General features: G+C 39.7%; 1 protein-coding gene across 5 annotated transcripts in view; it reads left to right on the forward strand.

Moving 5' to 3' along the window:
- The first annotated feature begins 556 nt into the window (after nucleotides 1-556).
- The window catches only part of CFLAR (CASP8 and FADD like apoptosis regulator), a 28771-nt gene continuing 6105 nt past the window's right edge, over nucleotides 557-23222 (forward strand). For 3 of the 5 annotated variants that reach the window (XM_083353583.1, XM_083353581.1, XM_083353579.1), the window contains exons 1-10: nucleotides 557-625; nucleotides 8608-9071; nucleotides 9622-9721; nucleotides 10729-10864; nucleotides 13580-13653; nucleotides 15178-15223; nucleotides 15762-15802; nucleotides 17223-17298; nucleotides 18778-19255; nucleotides 19984-20061. In XM_083353583.1, coding sequence (XP_083209709.1) covers nucleotides 8776-9071; nucleotides 9622-9721; nucleotides 10729-10864; nucleotides 13580-13653; nucleotides 15178-15223; nucleotides 15762-15802; nucleotides 17223-17298; nucleotides 18778-19255; nucleotides 19984-20061 — 1325 coding nt within the window. In that variant the 5' untranslated portion in view covers nucleotides 557-625; nucleotides 8608-8775. Of the gene's footprint in view, nucleotides 626-8607; nucleotides 9072-9621; nucleotides 9722-10728; nucleotides 10865-13579; nucleotides 13654-15177; nucleotides 15224-15761; nucleotides 15803-17222; nucleotides 17299-18777; nucleotides 19256-19983; nucleotides 20853-23222 lie in introns of those variants that run through there. The other 2 variants (XM_083353580.1, XM_083353582.1) reach the window with 2 other exon arrangements.

A 23222-nucleotide genomic window follows, 5' to 3' on the forward strand; every position in this document is an offset into this window, starting at 1 on the left:
AAGTGAATCTGGCTTCCCCATTGACTTTGCATGTCAGAAAGTGATCACATGCCTCCTGGACACCGCAACTGCCATAAATACAAACCAGTTGCCAAGCATTCAAAATTTGATCATGTGACCAAGAGGACGCGGAACAGTTGTGTGAAAAACGATCATAAATCACTTTTTTTCAGTGTTGTTGTAACTTTGAACTATTGTAAGTCAAAGACCTGTACTTATGCTAGGTTTTTTTCTGAAAGACGTTGTATATTATAATCAAAAACCAAACCTTTTTCAGTTTACAATCTTTTGCTTCATTTTAACATGTATTAAAGCTATGCCATCAGAATTATCACAAAAAATAACAATGGAAGTGTATAATCTTTTTAGCAACTTCAACACGAATTGTAATTACAAATATAATTTCAGTATATCTCCTCCCGTTCCAAAAAAAAAAAGAGTAATGTTTTGCTGGTCTTTCTCTCGTCCCTCGAATGCACGCCGAGTTATCTGGGGGCTGGGCGGCTCCCAAGCTTAACGTCACCTTCAGTAAGTGACGTTTGGTTACTCAAAGGCCGCTTGGTTCCCCAAAGGGCGCCTGCCGTATCGAGGAGACGCAGAGCGGGGCGAAGAGGGCGCTCGAGCTGTGAGTAGAGCCGGCTGAGAAGCCGAGTTGGGGAACGGGGCGTCCGTGGACCGAGGCGTTGGCTATATAGTTTTCGGAGAAGAGAAGCCGAAGAGGCGGCCATGTTCTCCCGAGGCGCCTGTGCGACAAAAACCCGGGCTAGTTCCGACTCTGCTTCAGGAGACCCGTGTCACGAATCATCCGGGTCTGCAAAGGAAAGGGGCGCTTGACCTTCCCAATGCAGTGCCGGTTTCTGCGAAGTAAGCGCCGCTGAATTCAATCAGAAGGCCATCCCGAGCGAGCCACGCTTGAGAGTCGCGTTCAGGCTGGCCGTCCGCGCTTGGCCGAGCGGGCCTCGCTGAAGGCAGGGAGCTTACTAATGGAGTAAAGTTCCCAAGATTGCCTTTGCTTGCGAGAAGCGGCGGGAAAAAAAGACAGCCTTCTTTCTCCACGCGCTTAAACAAAAGTTATGGCCGCGTTAATCCGTAGTGGCGGAGAGGCGTTTAGACGAACGCGCGGGGCGCTTTTGTTGCGGGAATGCTAGGCGTGGATTCTGACTTAGTCTTCAGAAGGCAGAGAGAATAATGCAGGGCCCGGTGACTTGTTTTGTTTGACCTCAAGATGAGACTCCGTTTCTCCTTCCCGACGGCCGAGGGGAGCATTTTCCATTTTTTTATGGATCTGCGTAACAGTCCCATTTTATTCGTATGTTTACTCAGAAATTGCTGATAAATTTAATAGACTATATTCATTTATTACAAGCGCCTATTTAAGATTATAAAAGGAAAACAAAAATTGGTGGAGCAGAGCTTTGCTGGGGACTTCACCGACAACTCCCGGAAGTTTTCTTGGCAATAATATAGGAAATGTTTGTGAGGGGTTTTTTTCCCCAATAGTTTTGGGGGATTTCTGGTGCTCTAATCAGAATATTAAGTTAGATCCTGCTGAGTTTTCCGTCATATGAATTCCTGGCGTCTTCATTTCAATTTTTATTTTTTGGCAGAAAAGATTTTAAATACAACTGCATGAGATACTTGATTATTCTAAAAAAGTAAATTGGAGTAGGATTGTATCCTCTGCTTCTGATGGCATCCTTGATTAAATTATCCAGTATGATTAGAAAGATAGCTTTCACTTTAATAACAAGGTGTTTTTGCTGGTATTTTACGGAAAATCCTAATAACTTGGAGCTCTAGTCTGGATTTTCCTTAAGCAACCATCAGACTGAACACGTCATCTGAAACCACCTATTTTAGCCATTGTTATGTTCCATTATGTCTGTGACTCTTAAAAAGGAAGTAGTTCTTTTTATTTACTAGAATTTGTGAATTTCCTTAAGAAAGCCTCTTAAAAAGTGATGTTCAGTGATAAATTCAAGGAAAGGAAGGTTGCTCAAACTCAGTTTCTCTTCCGTTTTTTCTGCTTCTAATGGCATCCTTGATTAAAAATAATATCTTTCACTTTAATAACAAGGTGTTCTTGTTAGCCTAATAATTTGGAGCTCTAGTGGACTTTCCTGACACATGTCATCTGAAACCCTCTCTTTTAGCCATTGTTATGTTCCATTATTTCTTTACTAGAATTTGTGAATTGCCTTGAGAAAACCTCTTAAAAAGTATGATGTTCAGTGATAAATTCAAGGAAAGCAAGATTTCTCAAACGCTGCAAATACCGTAATCTTTTAAAATGATAGCATTAATTTCTGTTACAATACCCACCCCCTCTGATTAGATAGTGTCATCAATGCAATGAAGATGAATTTGGGCAATCTGGGTAACTGGGGGAGAAGAGGCCTGTAACAAAGGGTCACAAAGAGTCGGACAAGACTTATTGACTGAACACCTCACATTATCAGGGCTTTACAAAATAAAACCTTACCATTGGAAACTGAAGAAAAAGTTTAAAATCACATTTTAATGGAAGGATGAACCTGCTTATTTTTGTATCCTTCTGAAATCTGAATTTCATTTTGAAAACAGTCACTTTCTTTCACTAGTCAGAGGGGAAGTAAAAGGGTATTTCTTTGCCTTAAATCAATTTCTCTTGAAATTGGCTGCTTTTGATGATCTCTCCCCAATAATCTCTATCCTTCCCTTCCCATTTGTAATTCTGTCTGCAAAGTGAAGATCAGTTTTTCCTTAAATTTTTGAGCTCTCCAACCTTGATTGTTCCCTCTGAAAGGAAAGGTGGCATACAAAAATAAAAAGGCCTCTGTGATTTTGTGTTAAACTGGTAAACCTGCTCACAGAAAGTAGCCTCCTGGCAACTCTTTGACCCCCCACCCCCCACTTTGAGAATATCTAATTTACAGAGTTAATGCAGGAAATACATCACTTTTTATTTGCGGATGTACCTTGCAAGAAATGGAAAGTCAATCTTTTCTTCTTCCAGAAGAAAAGGGAAACAACCACAGCTAGGTTCTAAAAGTATATATTTTAAGTTGAATTTAAATGGAATGTATTAAGAAGAATTGTAAAATATTATAAATATTGTAAAAATGGAGACCCCATGTGTTTTCTGGATCCCGAACTAAGAAATAGCCTTATGCTCTCTTTCTGTTGCAATACACAGAACTGAGACCTTCCTGCACACTGCACGCTGTCAGCTGAAACTCCGGAAATTCCCCAGTTTATAAAAGTTTAGTCATTTTTTTTTAGAAAGGAAACTGAAAATACTGAGAGAGATACAGTATAATTATGCTCAGTGACTGCATAATGTTGACCTATTTGGGTCAAAATAGGATATGGCATGTACGTGATTTGAAATTAGTCACCGATTGTACTTTGTGTCATATTGCTGGTTCAACTTGTAGCTTCTGAAATAGTAAACTTATTTTTTATTTTCACTAAATCCCTATGAAAGGATAAAACATGCGCACAATTAACTGCACAATATGGAGACCACAATTTTCAGTCCTTGTTTTATATGTTTCTTTCTCAACCCCGTGCACTCTTATCTTCCTTTCAGTTGGCTGCTTTACGTATGATTCCTGGTTTCATCCAGTTTAAAAATAAGGAACAGGCCTAATCCAAAGACTTTGTTCATTTAACTGTGGCTGTAATGTAGTTTGCTTAGTTTTGACTTACAACTGGATTGTGTTAACTCACCCATAGTGGTTTGTAAGCCAAATAGTGAGCCTCCAAATACAGAACATGATTGGATGTAGGATATGATAGTATGCACAAGCTATTTAAGATTCTTTTAATGGAGTATATCATGTGAATATGTCCAGTAGTTATTTCTAAATTATGATCTACTGTGTAAGCACAACTGGCTGAATTTACAAAAGGCAGAGTCAAAATCAAATCATATTATCAATGGATAGTATGCAAATCTGGCAGATAGAAGGCAGGTGTAAGGTCCCACTTCAACTAACCATCCAAGAAAGCAGAACACTTGAAACAGGCATTGTCTCAAAAGGATACTTTTATTAGGGGTCAGTGACAGTAGGGAAGTCAAGGCGAGATCTGGGGAAAAGCCCGCCAAGACGCTATAGTTAAGCAAGCAATATTCCTCCTCTCACCAAAGACATAAAGTCCATTTGAAATCCAGCCAATCGACAAGTGGTCTGATGAGCGGGTAACGGGCACAGTTGGGGGGCATCTCAAGGTCTTCTCCAGTTTCGTTTCTCTGCAACCTTCTCCCTGATAAAGGGAGACACATTCCTACCTCAAGGGGATGGAGGGAGGAGGGGAATATAGAAAGCGAAAGTTATCCCAAGTACATGCAAGCTCCCCCCCCCCCACCAGAATGGCAGGCCCCAAAAGCAGAATGTATGGCCAAGGAAAGGGAGGAGGGTTTTGGGGTCCTCCTGACAGCAGCTTTTGTCAGTATGCATACAACTCAGTGAAGTAAGTGAAATTTAATTGTGTATCCAGTTGTAGTCCAAATGGGCCTGGAAATGTTTCCACACAGCATGCATACTTTCTGCATCTTTCTAGAGTAATTAGAAATTTATTGTTATTTAGAAGAATGCAGATTTTGTAGCTAATCCTTGGCTTGCGAAAATTATGAAAGGATATAACTGCCTTATCTGGTATGCTTGCAATTCCTGGAATGTGATTCATCCTTCATTCTTTCAGTCCCTCCTTTGTTCAAACTGGAATTTCCTGTGTGGCTGCAAGGGAGAGAAGCCTAGTTTTATATTCTCTCCTTTTTATGTATATTCTTGATTTCACAGGGATTCATTCCAGCCTTGAAAACTAAATCTGAACAAAGATAAACAGTGATTATGGATTATAAAAAAGCAACCTTAGTCTCTGGGTATGTTTAAATCAGTCTTAATATTTATTGGAATAATATGCTTTTGGTGATTGGTGAATATATTTTACTATTTTCAGTATCAGATTGCAGACATTGTGATGTTTAAATTCTGGCAGTGTAATCCTATGCACTTTTACTCTAAAGTTGATGGATTTGTTTCCATGCTTGGAAGCATAGAATTGCAATCTTGGTATCTTTGTTGATTTCTTTCAGATCTTGATTATGAATCTTTTCCTATAAAAATGAGGCTTCTTCCTCTTTTCCAAGCTCAAATAGTACTATGTACATAAGTCAGTTTATTATTGATTATGACATTTAGAAATGTTACTCATGGGATTTTTCGTCCTGCCTCAGGCATGAAAGCCTGCTGGGTGACTTTGGGCCAGTTACTCTCTCCCTCAGCCAACCCACCTCACAGGGTGGTTGTTACGGAGAAAATGGGAGGAGGAAAGAGTATTATATATGCTTGCTGCCTTCAGTTATTTGTAAAAATGATAAACGTGGAATAAAAATAAATGATTGCTTGATTGATGAAGTACTGTGGAATCTTACAGAGGTGATATTTAATGAAGTATATGTCCTTTTTATTCAGAAATCATTAAGAATTTGTCTAAAACAATTGTCTAGTTATGTCTTAGTGATTTAAATTGCTATTGTAAATTTGTAAAATCCTGATCTGATGTGCTTCTGCTCTAACTAATCCTTCAGTGACCTGACCCAAACCATTGTCTTCCAGCCTGTATGAGAATGAAAAGAAACTACAGGTAGTCTTCAAGTTACAACCATTTGCTTAGTGACATTAGAAGTTACAGTGGCATATGACTGTTTTTACACTTAACGACCATAGCAGCATCCTCATGGTCATGTTGTTGTAGAAAGAAGAGACTCACGCAAGCTCTTCAGGAAAGGAAAGGTTTATTGCGCAGGTTCAGAAGGCTTAAACAAAGCAAAAGTTCTGAACCCCAAAGGGCTCATGAACAGACATATTTATACACCTCTTATTTATTTATTATTTTATTTATTTATTTAGTGTATGGCTGGTCACACACAGAATTAAAAGCACTTCATATTTTCAAGTTAGAACAGTTAAAACAATTTTTTTAAAAAAAGAAGCAATTATAAAACCTAAGAGGAAAACAGAAATAACATTTCAGAGTTTAATGTCGAGTTTGGAGATCCAGTCAGTAGTGCCGTTGTTATGCAGAGGAAGTCCTTAAAATCTCCTGGGTATCTTCTATTAGTGCATTCCCTCACTATGTTGGATAGTCTGTCGGGGAGCCCCGCAATCACATTGTGCTGAAGGTGTCTTTCCCCATTTATACAGAGAATCGGCACACACCCCATGAATCGTTCTAATTCTATTGTATGTCACCCATATCTGTCGGGGTAGATTAAATCCTGGAGGTATACTATTAGGATTAATATGCTCAGAAATATCTTGGGAGGTATAGCTACTCGATGCTTCCATCCACTTTTGTATAGTGCTCTGATGTTCGGCCAGCAGCTTAAGCACTGTGAGGAGTGGTGGATTTCTTGACTTTAATCGACGTCTTAAGAGATCAGAGGTATAGGCATGAATGGGTAGAGAGGAGTTTAGCAGGATCTTACTATACTCCCGAATGAGAGCTTCTTGTCGCCTAATTCCTAGTTATACATTGTTATACATTGTTACTTATGTGGTTAATATTCTACACATTCTTATCAGAAGACAGTTTACAGAAGAAAATTGCAGAAGACAATTACCGGGGAGTACATGTAGTTACGCTAACAGGATTATGGCTACCTTGATCAACATCTGCCTTAAGGACAAGACTACGTTTGCTGACACAATGACTTTTAATACATTTCCTATTTAATGTGACCAGAATGCAGATGCTTGGCAACTGGCATGTATTTATGATGGTTACCGTGCCTGGTATGGTGTGATGACTGTTGTGACTTTCTGACAAGCAAAGACAATGTGAAAGCCAGATTCACTTAACAAGCAAGTTACTAACTTAACCTCACAGATTGTTGGCAAGAAAGCTCATAAAATTGGGCAAACAACTGACTTGCTTAGCAGTGGAAATTTTGGGCTAAGTGGTGGATTTTAGTTAGTTACAAGAGTGGGCTGAAGCAAAACAATGTATTGAACGTGGAGTAGATTGAATAATTGAAACGGCTAGAAATTTATATTTTGAAAATACCAAGGTTAGAGACCATCTTCCTTTACTCCCAAGTAGTTGACCTTACATTTGATAAGAAAAGGCATAGAAGATGATGTTGTAAATAAATGATCAGCAGGTAGAAATTACTAGTGGGCATTCTTTTGAGAAGCTCTTGGCTAGTGGCTGTTTGGTGATTTTTTAACTCATATAAGGACTAATCTTGACTCTCCTTCCTTCCTTCCTTCCTTCCTTCCTTCCTTCCTTCCTTCCTTCCTTCCTTCCTTCATTATGTCTTCCTGATTGCCCTCTCTTGCCTTCTGAGCTGCTCAGAACACTATCTCCAGTCTGATAGATTCTCTGTCCCTGTTTCTGCTAGAACAGGGGTGTCAAACTCAATTTCATTGAGGGCCGCATCAGCATTGCGGTTGCCCTTGAGGGGCCGGGTGGGAATGGCCAGGGTGGGCATGGCCTACTGGGTGGGCATGGCTAGAGTGCGTATGGCCTACTTGGTGGGCATGGCCAGCTCTACATCATTGGCATCAAGGGTGCCTTTGGGGGCCTGGGCAGGAGTGGGACAGATCTGAGGGTCTCTGTCAGGGTCTCTGTCAGGGTCTCTGGGCCAAGGCAGTGGGGGCCGTTCCCTCACTGTTTCCAGGATGGCTTTGCGGGCCACATGAAACCACTTCGCGGGCCGGATCTGGCCCCCAGGCCTTGTGTTTGACATGTCTGTGCTAGAAGGAAGGAGGGAATGTGTGTATTTGTGTTCTTGTGTAGTGTTTCTGCAAGAAGTATCTGTGTGGCTGCTGGAGTCAAACACTACTGTATGAACAAGTATCTGTGCCATTACAATTTAAAAAGTTAATTCTTAAACAATAACCCTCCCTCTATATAACAGTAGAGAGGGAATCAGTTATAAACAGGGGCAGTTACAGTGCAGGTAGTCCTTGACTTACAACAGTTCATTTAATGACCATTTGAAACTACAAAAGCACTGAAAAAGTGAGTTATGAGCATTTTTCATACTGACAATCATTGTAGTATCTTCATGGTCACCTGATCAAAATTCAGACACTTGGCAATTGAGTCATATATATGAAGGTTGCAATGAAGTTAGGAACAGAGGAAGCTGCTGTATAAGAACTAAGTCAGCCCATCCTTTTCAGTAATGTTCACAATGTCGGTTCCCCAGAACATCAGGTGACACTTCCAGTTCTCTGTGGAAATGCCCAAAGATTGCTCAGATAGCCTGTTTGTATGCAAAACGTGTATTTTCCTGAAGAGCTAAATCTCTCCTTTCAGAAAGCGTAATTTTAGTGAAAGAGACATTTTATGGTTATCAGTGGCATATTTTTAACTTCCCATTTTCAGTCTGTGCCTTTTGCTTAATTTTAGTTTCAATTCCTCTGGGCATTCTAAATTATGTGATAGTGGGAGCTTTCTTGAAAACTGGACATTCCCTTTTGATTCATCCTAAGCATCACTTAATTTGAAAAAGTTCGTACTGTTCCCAGCCTGAACAAATGTAGGAGCGGGTGAGATGGCAGTGAAACTTTAATCATTGTGTGTGATTAAAATGATTTGGGTTTTGTCTAGATCTTCTCTTCTTGTCAATGGCCTTTTGATATCTAAAAGGCATAAAGCGAAGCCCGGATATTGAAGATCAACAATGAAGGCAGATTCTGCATTTAGAAGCAAGCCTCATGACGTGGCTTTTCTTGTTTAAAATACACACAGAGAACTGTAAAGGGGCAGTGGCCTGTGATGACATTTTTCAGTGTCCCAGCATCCCTCCTATACCAGCTTGAACAGGAACTGGATACAGATGAAAAGGAAATCATGGTCTTCTTGTGCAGTGATCTCATGTCTGACGTATCTACACCTGGTGTCCTACAACTCTTAACAGCTTTGAATGAGAAGGAGATGCTGACCACCATCAGCTTGTCTGAACTATTATACAGGCTGAAAAGATTTGATTTGTTAAGGAAGTTCCTGGGGACTGGAAGAGCAGCCGTGGAAGCCAGTTTGGCCAAGCACCCTCAGATGTTGTCAAAATACAGGTGAGCTAAATTGAAGGCAATGGATATATTTTATGGTGTACAGAGGATGCATAACAGAAAACTGATAGGGTACCATTATGGGAAGCTGCTGTACGCTGTTATAATATTGGTCCAATTAATTCAATATTACCCACACTAATAATCTCCATGGATAGCAAAGGGCAAAGTGAAGTGCATACCTCATCGTTGGCCATTCTGTGTAGAATTGATAAGAGTTATAGTCCAAAACAACTATAATAGCTTTCAAAGATCAATTTGTTCCTGAGTACCTTTTCCTGATTTTATTAAGCCATCTGTATTCTCCATTTTTACTCTTCTTGCATTTTTGTTTAGATAGGGTTCCTCTTATTTTCAACTGTACTGAGTTTTTATTTGGTCTTGCTCCTAACTATTAATACTTGGTGGTTGAAAAATACACATATGGTTAAAATATAGTTTTAAAAAGGAGTATAGTGTAAGTATATGTAGCACGGGGGCCCTAGGTAGGAGAGCAAAGCCTTTTAAAAATTAATTTAATTTTAAATTAATTGCAAATTGGGTTTGTGTGCAGGTTGTTGATGACTGAAATCAATGAAGATCTGGAGAAAGAAGACTTGAGATCTCTCTCTTTCCTTCTGAAAAATCACCTTGGTACATCGCACAAGGAGAAGGTACACTTAACATGAACATGATGGTAGTTCATCTCAGTTCTTTCTGTGTTACAGTGATTGAACACAGAGGAAGGAACAAGGATGTCCTGGTTTATGTCTGTTGGCTTTGTCTCCCTGTAGGATGCAGCTATGATGTACGCTTTATAAATCAAACTTGGAAAGATAGCACTAAATCAACAGGTGGGATAGAAAGCAATAAACTTAATGGGATAGAAAGCTAGCTTCTGATGTAACCAGGCCACTTCCAATTATAAATGAAAGGATGAATAAATAGCTTCTCAGGGTTAGGTACAGCATAATAGCCTTTTCTCTTTCCATAAGATCTTATTAATAGTATAGTTATTCCTGCATTAGGATACTGAAAGTATTGATTTCTACCTAGGTGGTCAGTGATAATAAAATACTGAAACTCCAAACAAGTTCATTTGCAAATTACCAGTGCTAGTAATAACTTTCAGTTGAGGAAGCTCTTTATTGTCACGTTGACTTACATGAAGCAGAATTCTTAGCTGACAGATTAAAATTTAATTTAGAATGTTTTTTATTTAATTTTACTTGATACTGACAACTGCTCAACAGTCTCTTTTGCAGATTATGTGTTTCTTAGAATGATTTGTAATAAGAATAGAATTCAATTCTGGGCCCTCCGGGTGATTTGGACACAAACCACTGTCATCCTAACCACGAGTCTGGTCTGGTACTCTAAAAATATAGAGAGGCAATGGGATGGATTGGAGTGAAAGATCCTGGTTCCAGCTTGCTCACTAAAAGGAACTTACATAGTTCAGGCTACTATGTTGTGTAATCCCTTCCTCATTAGTAAAACTGGAAATTCCAAAACTCTAGCTTGCAAGATTAGTATAGGGTAAATGCTAATTGTGAAGTAATATATTTTCCTAAACAGGGGAGACAGATAATGTTATATTCCCTGAAAGTTTAACATATAACTCTCGTTTCTCAGGATGCGTTGGCTTGTCCTTCACAATTGTTCTGTCTGGTTTTTCTAGAGTTTTCTGGCAATTATTACTGACCTGGAGAAGCTAGATCTGGTATCTCCCATGCATTTGGATTTAATAGAAAAGTGCTTCCTGACTATTCATAGGAGAGACTTGGCAAAAAAGATTCAAAAGTACAAACTAGAAGGTAAGATTTCCTATGTCTTGCCATTCAGCTTTAGAGGCTAATTCTCACAGTTTGCTGTCTTCACTGATAGAGTTCTGCATTCCCTGCCTACCTGGAGGAACCTCGGGCTACCTGGGCCAAAATTGTACTGAATTCAGTGAGGTTTATTAATACGTAAACATACACAGGAATGCTGGTAGTAGTAAGTATCTGAACACAGTTGCTGAGTCCAGAAATTTGGGTTTCATGATTTTGAAACAATACGAAATCCATAATTTCATCTTGCCATCAACCCATTTAAGTCTTAGTTGGAAATGGTAATGTTAGCAGTACAATAATGTATAAAAGGTTTATTTCTACAATCCTCCAGACATCAAGTAGAGGTTAGAGCTTTGCATTCTAATATTCTATGCCATGATTTCCCCTAATTCTAAATCCTGGGTGTCTACAAACATATAGGACACGTACTACCTATCCTTCCAAGCATGGGCCTTTGCAATATAGCATATAATGAGTATATGTTAGAAGATCTTGAGTTTATTTATCCTCTCTGCTTCTCCTCACGTATATGGGCAGCAATCTGTTTCTGTATGGGGTTACCAGCTTACCACATGCACAGCAGTGAAATAGTGGATAGCTTTGATGTAGAAGGTAATCACAATTCTCAAAGGATGTTGTGTATCTATTCTTCCTCCTTCTTACTCTTTTGTAAAGAGTAAATTTACAATTGCCAAGTAAATTAAAAGGAAAAAAAAGGATGGTGCTATTTTTTTTCATACATGAATTTTGCTACCTTGTGAATTTGAAAAAAATAGAAAGGAAAATGCTTGGCATCTTTACATGAAAACGTAAAGTTAACATTTTAAAAATAATTTGCAAAACAATTGAAGTGGCTGGGAACAAAAATATATTTTTATGATAAGGTATGCAAGCTTTCCTTTTTTATTATGGATGTGATGACCATTCTCATAGCAGAAATGAAAAATGTACGTATATACGGTGTTGAATAAACAAGAAGATAAATAAATGAGAGTTGAAAGTAACTTCAGAAAGATTTGGTCCTGATCACCCAAGCTCTTTTCCTACTTTAAAGCATGTGTCATTTCACTTTTTTTTAAGGCTCAAGTCGATTAATTGCCTCTCTTCCCCATCATTTCCTTTTCTGGATTTGACTTAAAGTAATTTTCAACCTTCCACCAACATTGAAACTGCTCTCAATTCAGGTTGAGCTGCCTGTAGAAGGCTGAATCCTTCAAAAGGCCAGACATCCTTATTTGGGCATTTTGAATTTCAAATCTATTTTGATTCTATAATGGCTCTAGGAAGCCTCTCTGAGTATATATAAAAAACATTTTTTCTTGTGTTATTCCATTATTTATCAGTCTGAAACTGAAGTCCTCACTGAAATTTTTACTGGTGGAGGGAATAGCCACAATTGCAGAGCTCAGGCTAAGTGAATTGACCAAAGTGTTTAAAGCATGGTGACCTAGAAGCTACTTTCATGGCTTCATACTTTTCTTCATGGAGTTAAGAAATAATAATAATAATAATAATTTAATTTGTATACCACCCTTCTCCCGAAGGACTGAGGGCGGTGAACAGGGCAATACATAATAAAAACAGGATACAAAAATTAAAAAGTAATTAAACAGCAATGCCTGTAAATAATAATACACATTAAGAGTTAAAACCGATTTATAAAACCCAACCCCATCCCATCAGGCCAGGCCGGATTGTTCAAAAAGGAAGGTTTTGAGATCGCGCCAGAAGGAGCGAAGGTCGGGGGCCATCCGGAGCTCAACCGGCAAGCGGTTCCACAGGTCTGGCGCGCCCACAGAGAACGCTCTCCCCCTGGGGGCCACCAATCAACATTCTTTGATCGGAGGCACCCTGAGGAGGCCCACTCTGTGGGAGCGCACTGGACGGAGGGAGGTTGATGCCGGCAGCAGGTAGGGAGTAGGAAGTAGGGCGACAGTTTGACCTTGAGAGTCAGTTTGGTTAAGGCACCAGGCTAGCAAGCAAGAACTGAGTTCAAGTCCTGCCTCAGACATAAAAGCCAGCTGGGTGACCTTGGGCCAGTCATTCCTTCTCAGCCCAACTCACCTCACAGGGGTGTAGTTGTGGGGAAAATAGGAAGAGGAGGAGGGCATGTTGGATCCGTTCACCTCCTTGCGTTATTTGTGAAACTAATAAAGGCAGGATCTTTCCACACATGGAGGGGAGCTGTTCTGGCCTTCTTCTCCAGGCAGCACTTTTGCTCTATCCGCTTAACAGTTCACACGGTTGCTTTAATACCACAAGCGGGAGAGCCGAGAGATTGCAGTTACTGAATGAAGCGGTCATGTGGATGTCTCACAGAATGCTCAACAGTCAAGATTCTGATTCTAATTGTGGTTGTAAATCAAGGTCTACCTGTATTTCTTCTACTTTCATCTTCTTACAGGCTATTAAATGCATTGATTTATGCCAGTGAGATGATGACTCTTAGCACCCACATAGACAGATTTAACAGTGCCCATAAGGAACTTTTTCTTATCAATGCTAGAAACATAAGCATTCCCTGATCAAAAGGTAGGATTTCCTTCTTAGGGAAGGCTCTGGAATCACCTACGGACTTTTAAGTAAAACTATATTTAGCATATAGAGATGGAAGAGAATTGAGCAGGATAGTTGTTTTGCGGAATAATATCACTGTTGGTGTAATTTCTGAGACCTCTGTTCCATTTTTGGCTCTAGTGCGCTTTCCACCTATGAATACAAACACCCTTCAGACATCCTTACCTAAGTTATCTCTAGCTGACCCTCCAGAGGTAAGTGAATTGTAAGTGAATTGTAATTAGATAGTTTCCTCAATTTGGGGAGAAAGGGTTTTCTGAAGTATGCAGTGCCAAGAAGCTGTAAAAAACTTGTCTAAATATTGGGAACTGATGTGATGGCAGTGTTTGGTCCTTTCTAAGTGGAGTTGGCAAGATCTAGCTTATGAGTATTCTAGTCAAACTCTGACTTTTGAGTCAAGATTATAGACAAATTGCAACCATTAAGTGTTGAAAAGGAGGAGTCTATTGCATGGGATTGATCATTTTCTAATATCATCTGTGGCCTCAGTGAGTTCGCCTAAAACTCTGGCAATCATCCGTTGTGCAGCTGTGCTTTCTTGTTTTCAGCACCAAAGAACCTGTGTTGATGAGAGCAGCAGAGAACTCTGCTCCCCCTTTGTATCTTTTTGTGTAGTCCATTGGAGATGTTTCAAACAAACAGGAATTTTAAAAGAGGGAACAGGCAGTTAAAGCCAAAGTCAGATTCCCGTCATTATCTTTGTTTCTCAGAAAGTGTTTTGATACTGTGTTTTGTTTTGAATTTTCCCCATCTGATCGAGAGAATCCAGGGGGTGAGTTATGGCGTCTTTTGTTAAATGGCCAGTTTGAGAATTCCTTTACCTGTTAGGACAGCTATTTTAATAAGGGATATATACATCCACCTTCCCAATAGTGACCATTTTGGGAGATCACCCATGTTTGTCTCTCAGAATTCCACATACAACCAGTGGACTTGAAAGGATTCTTGGTCTGTGTAAAATCAGGCAGTCCTTTGGGATGCACGTACATCCTTCCATTCTCAGCTGCCTCTCCAAAAGCCTGCTTCTTGCCATGCTGAAAACAAAAATTCTTTAGAAGAGTGGCCAGGACAGATGTCAAAATGCCCCGTAGTAGCATTTCTTCTTTTTTCAGACTGTATTTGTGGCATGCTTTTAGTTACCATAGTAAAAAAAATGCCATTGTAAGATGGGCAACTACTGTATTTAAATTGATGTGATTGATAATCAATCATCTGAAAGCTGCAGTGGTACTTGGTGAGATTAAATCTGAGAGTGCTTCAAGTGCAGGCCATATGATATTCCCATTACAAAAGAGCAAGCAGATACGTCTACCGGTATATATCTTCCTTGGAGAAACATGTGCAGGATAAGAAACAAAAAAATGATCAGCCAGATTAGAGAAAGGTCTATTCAGTCTAGCCTTCTATTTTTAATCTGATTAGTCAAATGTTTCAAGCAGCTTATGAAGGCTGTAAAAACTGATATTAAGATAATGCCATATGATAACTGGGAAAAAGACTGCTCCACTAGTTCTTAGAGCTATTAGCCATTGATTGATTTACTCTGAATGGATTTGTATAGTCATATTTGAAAGCCAAAATTATTATTAAGCAGTTTATGTTTTGTATCTTTTCTCCTAATTACCTGTCTAGAATTTGATTTTTCTGCTATCACAAACAGGCAAATATAAAAGTTTGCCAAGAGAAACAAAATGTGATTTGATATTTAATTTTTACAGAATGTGAACATGGGAAGAGTAATGAACGGAGCCGGTGCTGTCCAGGGTAAGCCCAGTTGTATCTTTATAGCCATTTGTAAAAAAAAAACAACACAATTATTTGAACTGGTGTTCTTTTTTTCAAAACCAACACTCTACTCACTGCCCATCTTTTTTTGGATAAATTCTTATTATCCCCCGTTACACACTCATTCATCACAGTACCTTTTTCCACTGTATGCTCAATGTGGTTTAAAAATCTCATTTAAGAGCCATAGGTCATGAACTCTCTTTCAGTCCTGGGTGTTTTATTTCCATCTGACAAAGATAGAGTTGGCAAGATAATTTGGCTAGTTAAAAATGTTGTCACCCTAAAGCTTTGCTGCTAACCTACTGTCCTTTAAATATGTGAACTTCGATTCCTGTTCCTATTTAGCAGGGCCAATAGATCCCAGCGTGAAAGGCATTGTAGTTAGCACTTAGGCAGACTCACAGGTTGGAGAGGAGTGTTACTTTATATAAACTTGCGTGAGTTTTCACTAGTTTTCATACTCTGAAGATTGTAGGCAGAATGCAACTAACACACTTTTTTGTTATATCTACAGCAGAACAGATTCACATATCCGTTCCAGAAGTAGAAGTACAGGTATTGTGCAAAATTACGATAACGTATCTTTCTGTGTAATATAGAAGCTTTTTAGGAATTAAAAGAGTGATATAGCATTAGGCAATAACCGATTGGACTTTCAATATCTGCCTTGTTTGGTTTATTACAATTAACTTGTATTTCCTTTGCCTTTTTAAACAATGGAATGCATTACAACGTGTTCCCCACTATGGAAAATGAAAGCAAAAACAAACTGGCATGCAAAGTAGAATTCTGTAAGCAGCAGTGAACACAGAAGAAGGTGAAAGCCAATTATAAGAAATCCAGCCTCCTTAAGTTTCTCTATCCTCCCTACTGCAATTGGCTTTTTGCTTTGCATGACAATTTATTTTTATATCAGTCTATGAGTATTTGGCGGCTGGGGTCCAATCTATAACCCTTCATTCCAAGTTTGCATACGCTTCATACCATACTTGGGTGTGGCCTGTGGCACTTCCCAAATTACTCCCAGTGAGAAAATTTCTGACTCAAATTATAGTTATGTATTTAAAAAGGTAAAGGTAAAGGTTCCCCCGCACATGCGTGCTAGTCGTTTCCAACTCTAGGGGCCAGTGCTCATCTCCGTTTCAAAGCTGAAGAGCCAGCGCTTGTCCGAGGACATCTCCGTGGTCATGTGGCCGGCATGACTAGACGCCAAAGGCGCACGGAACGCTGTTACCTTCCCACCATAGTGGTCCCTATTTTTCTACTTGCATTTTTACGTGCTTTCGAACTGCTAGGTTGGCAGAAGCTGGGACGAGTAACAGGCGCTCACTCTGTTATGTGGCACTCGGGATTCAACCCACCAAACTGCCGACCTTCTGATCGACAAGCTCAGCATCCTAACCCACTGAGCCACCACCTCCCTAGTTATGTATTTACACACATGCAAAAATATGTGTCTATTTGTACATGTAACATTTCTAGAAAGCCCTAGTATATTTATTAGTATAGAATTGAGCCCAGGTAGAGTTACACAAAGGAAGCAGCCTGCGTAGAATACCCTAGTTCAAGGCAAAATGTTAAGAATTGTGCAGTGCTTCAAATGCAAAGGCAGAAAATTGCTTTTTGGTTAGTGTGAATAATGTGCAAGTACCTCCCTGCAACTTCTTGACTGCCACTGTATTGTTTCTGTCCGCTCACTACAGCTGCAGTGTAATTCTGGAAAAATCTTTATTTGGTTTAAAGTTTGGCAGACACCCCTACAGAAAAAGACCCTTTGTGTCTTTTTCACCTTTGAATCTGAAGCACTGCACAGCTCTCCCAAGGCCCATGTTTTAGAAAGGACTCTGAGAAGCCATTATTGTTTACCTTTTTCTGCCGCACCAAGGCAAAACTAAATAGACGATGCAAAGATGGGAAGTGTACTGTGCTCATGATTTTAGAGTAAGAGGCTTCATTCATGATACTGTTTTTGCAGGGTTGTAACAAGTACAGAATGCAAAGCAAACCTTTAGGAATCTGCCTGATTATTGACTGCATTGGCAATGATGCAGGTAAGTGCAATGGAAATCAAGTTGCTCCTTCCTGCCAGACATTAATTTAGTACACTACGTTCATTTGGGCAGGCATTTACTCTCATATTATTTTGGTATGCATAATTTCTCACAAAAGCATGCTGTCTAAAAATAAGTAGTAGTATGCACGAAATATACTTTTTGGGGGAACGTGGGAACATTTGGTTTTCCTTTTAGGTCTTGATCCTCTGCTGCTGACAGACAGCTGTCAGTCTCATTGGTATCAAATCGATATGGAAGAATTCTGTAGTCTTGCCCTTTCTCCTGAATATGTAGACCAGTTAATCTCTATGAAAGTCAAATTAATGATAAAAGGTATAAATTAGGGACATTGATTATAAGAATGATCTCACCAGTCTTCCTAAACTTTATTGCCAGACTAACGTCTACAGCCCTCAATTATGGGTATTAACACAATCTTACACTGAGTAATATGGGCTTTTCCTGAGAGGTTAAGTTAGAGAAAATTTTGGCATGAGAGGAGAAGGAGAAAAAATATATATATGGGGATGGGAAGATAATTTTTTTAAAAAATCTGAACTTTAGAGTTATTCACACAATATAAATTACCATACCACAATAATGCTGCTTGGTGGGGGGGGGGGCGAAAGCCCTAATAAGCAGGCATATACATAGAATGAAGGCTATTGCTAAGCACATTGATTTGTGCTTTAGATTGTAAGCCGCTCTCAGTCTTCGGAGAAGGGCGGGATATAAATGGGATTTTATATATATATATATATATATATATATATATATATATATATATATATATATATATATATATATATATATATATGGGATTATGTATATATATATATATATATATATATGTGTGTGTGTGTGTGTGTGTATATATAGATATAGATATAGATATAGATATTTATTTATTTTTATCCTGCACTTATTTTATTTTATTTTTAAAAAGCGAACATACCTAACACTCTCCTTTCCTCCTCCTAGTGTAACCCTTGAGGTGGGTTGTGCTGAGAGAGAATGACTGGCCTAAAGTCACCCAGCCGGTTTTCTTACCTAATAGAAAAAAAGAACTCACAGTCTCCTAGTTTCTAGCCATAGGCCTTAACAACTAGACCAAGCTGTCTCTCATGCATTGAAATTACAATCTTCCCTCTCAAAGTTTTTTGTAGAGGTACTCTAAGGAAAAAGCAGAATATAAAGTAAGAAAATGTAATATGAGCAGGTTGAGGTGTAATTAAGGGCAATGTAGGAGATAGTGAGCCCTCAGGATAGAACCATATCAAGAATATATATATGGGGAAGATGATGACATAAATTTAGCAAGTGACTACAGCTAAAAATGTCTTCCAGCTTGTAATTAAGACAGGCAGGAGCCCAATAAATGCCAACAACTGGATTTTAAAACAGTTGCCCTTCTTCAGCCTGGACTCTAACCTACTGACCAGCCTGGTATTCTTGCTCCTGCTTCTTTCTCTCTAGGTTTGTTGACGAAAACCTTTAAATCACTACATTTTGAAGTTCACTGTCGATTGTTTCTGAATATGGATGCAGTGATGCATGATTTGTATGAAGTAGCAAGGCTAAGAGCTCACAAAGATGCAGATTGTTTTGTTTGTGTGCTTGTCAGTCGAGGGGACCACCAACATATATTCTGCACAGACCATAGTGTTCCAGGATTTCAACTGGAAAGGCTGAAGGATTTCTTTACCGGTGAGAGGTGCCCTGATCTCTTAGGGAAACCAAAGCTCTTTTTTATCCAGAACTATATTGAGCCCCCAAATTGGCAAGGAAATGCCAGCCTGACAGAAGCAGATGGAGATCTATGCACAATTCCACAAGTAGCAGACATTCTCTGGAGCTACTGCACATTGGATGCCTCTGCATTGGAGAGATCCACATGCTCATCATCCTATTATCTCTCCACTTTGGCTGACCTTCTGATGGATCCTCAGAAAAGGTAGGTGTTTATATTAGATACTAGCCACACAGGAGTTCATGCTATTCTATGGGAGAATGGGAAATAGATAAAGAGTTTGAAAACAGCATTCTGCCAATGCTTGTTTACAGCAATAAGGGTACAGCATTGATATTGGTCGCTGCAGAAAGAGAAAGTGACAGAAGTGGGACAATTTTGATACGTGTCAAAAGTACACTATAGAAATATAGTGGTTTCCCTGTAACTGAACAATGTCCTCCATATATGTTACTTTATAGAAGGGAACTGGAGGATTTGGAGGCACTGCTTGCCATAAACACATAAGGCCTCTGTTCCAGACAAGTGATGGAAACATTGATACAAACACATCTTTCTTGTCCCATGTCTGGGAACAAGGAAAACGTCTTGAAGAATTCCTCAAAAAATAAATATTACCCTGTTGCATCCTCCAGGTAATACAAGGAGTGGTGCTTACTTGAGAGAAGCCATGTAAAACATAACACAAAGCCTCTTAAAGATATTTACTTGGAAGTAAAGTCCCTGTTTGCATCTGTGCATGCTCAAACACCCCAAATACTGCACAGTCCAAGTGTGCCTTAGGGTAGTTGAATAACCTTTAGCTAAAGAATAGAACTAGGCACTTTTGCAAAATATGGAGCTGTTCACTTGCAGCTTTTACTTATTTATAAAAGTTATATAATCTTATGTTTAAGTTTTTTTTCTCCCTTGTTTCCCCTTTTTCTATGCAGAAAGCTGCCCCTGCTGGATATTTTTCTGGAGCTGAACAACAGAGTTTATGAATGGAATAGGATTAATCCTGCAGAACGGTACTTACTCTTATTGAAGCACACCCTGAGGAAAAAACTTTTCCTGACTGACAAGTGAAGGCCTTTGTGAAGCCTTTCTAAGATTTATCAGCTTCTCTTGGAGAGTCAAGCACAGCATCGGGATAGTATTCAGGAACATTTTGTACTTTAAAACTTAAGTAATTCAGAGAATTGCTGATCTTGGAGAAGAACTAGTAAGATTAAGTAGCTATTCTTACAAAGTATTACTTAAGATCTTATTGTACACCATAGATATCACTGAATACGTGCCTTATTTAAATAACTTGTCATGATCTTTCTCAGAGCTTCCCTCAGAAAAGTATATTACTTTCTGCCTTGTTTATGAATATAGGTTCAAACAAAATCCAAGCTGGATTTTTGGAAGACAACATAATTGTCTCAGCATGCAAGTATAATCAAAAATAATAAGTAATACTATGAATAAAGTACAGTGTAAATGTTTTGAGCCACAAGTAAAGAATTATCAGTGCTTGGTTGGAAGAATCTTCTTGCAGAAATTGCATTGAAAAAGGAAGCTAGGAATTGGGTGAGCTTCTGAGCTCTGCTCCTGTATATATACAGTACTTGGCTTTATTATCTTGTTATAGGTTTTGAAGGTCTTCCCTAATCTCAGCCATCTACGTGTGCATTTCTTAGTCCCACCATCTGTATAAAAGCACACCTAGTGGCTAAGAGTGTCTGAGAACAAGGGGGGCTAGCGGGACAGTGGAATTATTTTAGTGGTTAGCTCATCAATGACTACATATATATATATATATATATATATATATATATATATATATATATATATATATATATATATATATATATATATATAAAATACTGAGATCCACTGCACCAAAAAATCCCATGAACGCAGAAATATAGGGGAACAGAAGCTTGTTTCCAGCTTGTTGTTTCAAGACAACCAGTAGAACTTGGTTAACATAGGGATGTAACTAACGTGGAGCTTGATGCTTTAAGCAAACGCCTAGAGATTTGACAGGGAGAAAAAAAGAATGGGAAGGAAGGTATATAAGTGGAACTGAACATAGTCTTGTTAGAAATTGAATTTGGATTGTCACTAAACTAAATATTAACCTGGAGAGTATTTTAGGGCTTTATAATAATTAGTAATACTATACTAGTAATTTTGCCTAAAATACAAGTAGGTATGTATTTCGTCTCTATGTCTTGAGATATGTGTATTGTACATTTGTACTTTAAAAATTGTTTAAGTTATTTTGCATATTTTGGTGCTGGTTAATACTTTTTCTTTCTGTGGAAGCTAGTCAGGAACATTTTAGTCTTTGTCAGGTGCAAAGAACCAGAATGACAAAGTGAACTGATCAAAGGACTTTATTGTTGCTTACCTATTTACAAGAATCTCACCAGACTAACTGCATTCTTTTGAGAACAGTCAGATAGACCGTTCAAGAATCTTAAGGGGAGTCTGGCTTCCCCAGTCTGTTTATTCCACTCTCTATTTAAGCTGGACAGACTACCAGAATCTTATATATTTATAGATATTCTTGGGGAAATCTTCTCTTTTTAAATCTAAATTATTTTGTTAATTGTTTGATATTATTTCAGTAATTAGTTTTAGACCTTGTACCATGCTTTTCTAACAAAACTGATTTCTAATATTGCTTCAGATAAGTTTGCCAATCTTCAGTTTCACTCTAAATACCTCAGAATCTGTTTTAAAGTACTAGGGAATAATTTGGTGGATGGAGACAGTGGCGTAGCGTGGGTTGTCAGCACCCGGGGCAAGGCAAGTAATTTGCGCCCCCTAACCTGTGGATTTTAGCACTCGAGTCTGCCGCAGGGAGCCCCGCATCCTGGGCGTCCGCCGCACCCCCCACCCACGCCTCCCCCGGGAAAAGGGGGAAGGTCCGGCATCCCCTCCCTCACGTGTGGCAGAAGCGCCGGGACCCGAGGCCGTGCCAGGAGGCGGGCGGCGCAGCAGAGGATATACAGAACATTCAAATAGGAAAATATGTGCATCAATAAGACAAAACCAGATTTACATATATTATTCCCCTCCACTTGAATATTCATAAATATATTGGAGCAATATTACTTTCCTTCCCTTACGAAATAGGCCCAAAATTTATGAAGTTCTACTTCTATTTACAACCAATTTGACCTTAATCTACTTGGTAGATAGAGAGGCAAAGTAGTTAACAGGTGAACCAACAGCAAAGTTAAAATGTCAAAGCACTTTGTTAATAATCTATATTCTATTTTACTTCTATAAAGCCTCAAACAGCTTCTTATTTACAGTAAGTTACACAGTGCCTGCTCATTTCTGTATCTGTCAACTGCCCCACTCTGATAGTCAACAAGAGAAACTCCTGGGTTTATTTTTTCCTCCAAGAGAATACGGTACTGAAAAGCCATGTGGGTACAGAAGTGGGAAATCCAGTTCTAACATTTTGCTTGTAAAAGTCATAAAACAAATTCCTCCTTTCTTCCCTGGATCTCCCACTGTCCTTTCAACATCAATCAGTTGCATTTGAGTTGTTTTGAGAACGATCTCAGAGAAGTGGAGGCAATTAGAGCTCCCAGACCTGTCACTTGACCTAAAATTATTTTATTTCCTCCGAACATGGGAACGGGGGTGCCCAACCTTCCGGGAAACACCAGGATCTCCCAGGCGGGGAGCCGGGCTGCGCCAAGAGGTGGGGCTGCGGGGCAGGAGGGGGTCTTGGGGGAAGGATCTGAAGGGGATCGGAGAGCCGTTCGTGGAAGCCGCAACCCAGGAGGAGGAGAAGCGAAGGCGCAACGCTTCCCACGGAGCAGAAAAACTCGCGAGGAAAGGCGGAGACTCGGAAGGGGAGGGGGCGCAACTGGGGGAAACCCACCTGGCTCTCCCAGGAATCCCTCCTCCCCTTCCCACCCCTCCTATTCCCTCCCCCTCTCGCGGCGTCCTTGCCCACCTAGCGCCCCTCCCCCGCCACAGGAATCCCTCCTCCCCTTCCCCCCCGGGGATTCCCCCCTCCTGATTGCCCTCCCCCTCTCGGAGCCTCCTTGCCCACCTGGCGCCCCTCCCCCGCCAGGGGAACCTCCGCAGCCCTGGCGTAAGAGGCGTTGAGAGACCAGGAAGGGGAGATGGAGGGGCAGGAAGCTGGATTCCCAGCCCCCCTTTCTCCTCTCTA

The sequence above is a fragment of the Vipera ursinii genome (genome assembly GCF_947247035.1).
Source record: "Vipera ursinii genome assembly, chromosome: 1".
In the NCBI taxonomy this organism is placed as follows: Eukaryota; Metazoa; Chordata; class Lepidosauria; order Squamata; family Viperidae; genus Vipera; species Vipera ursinii.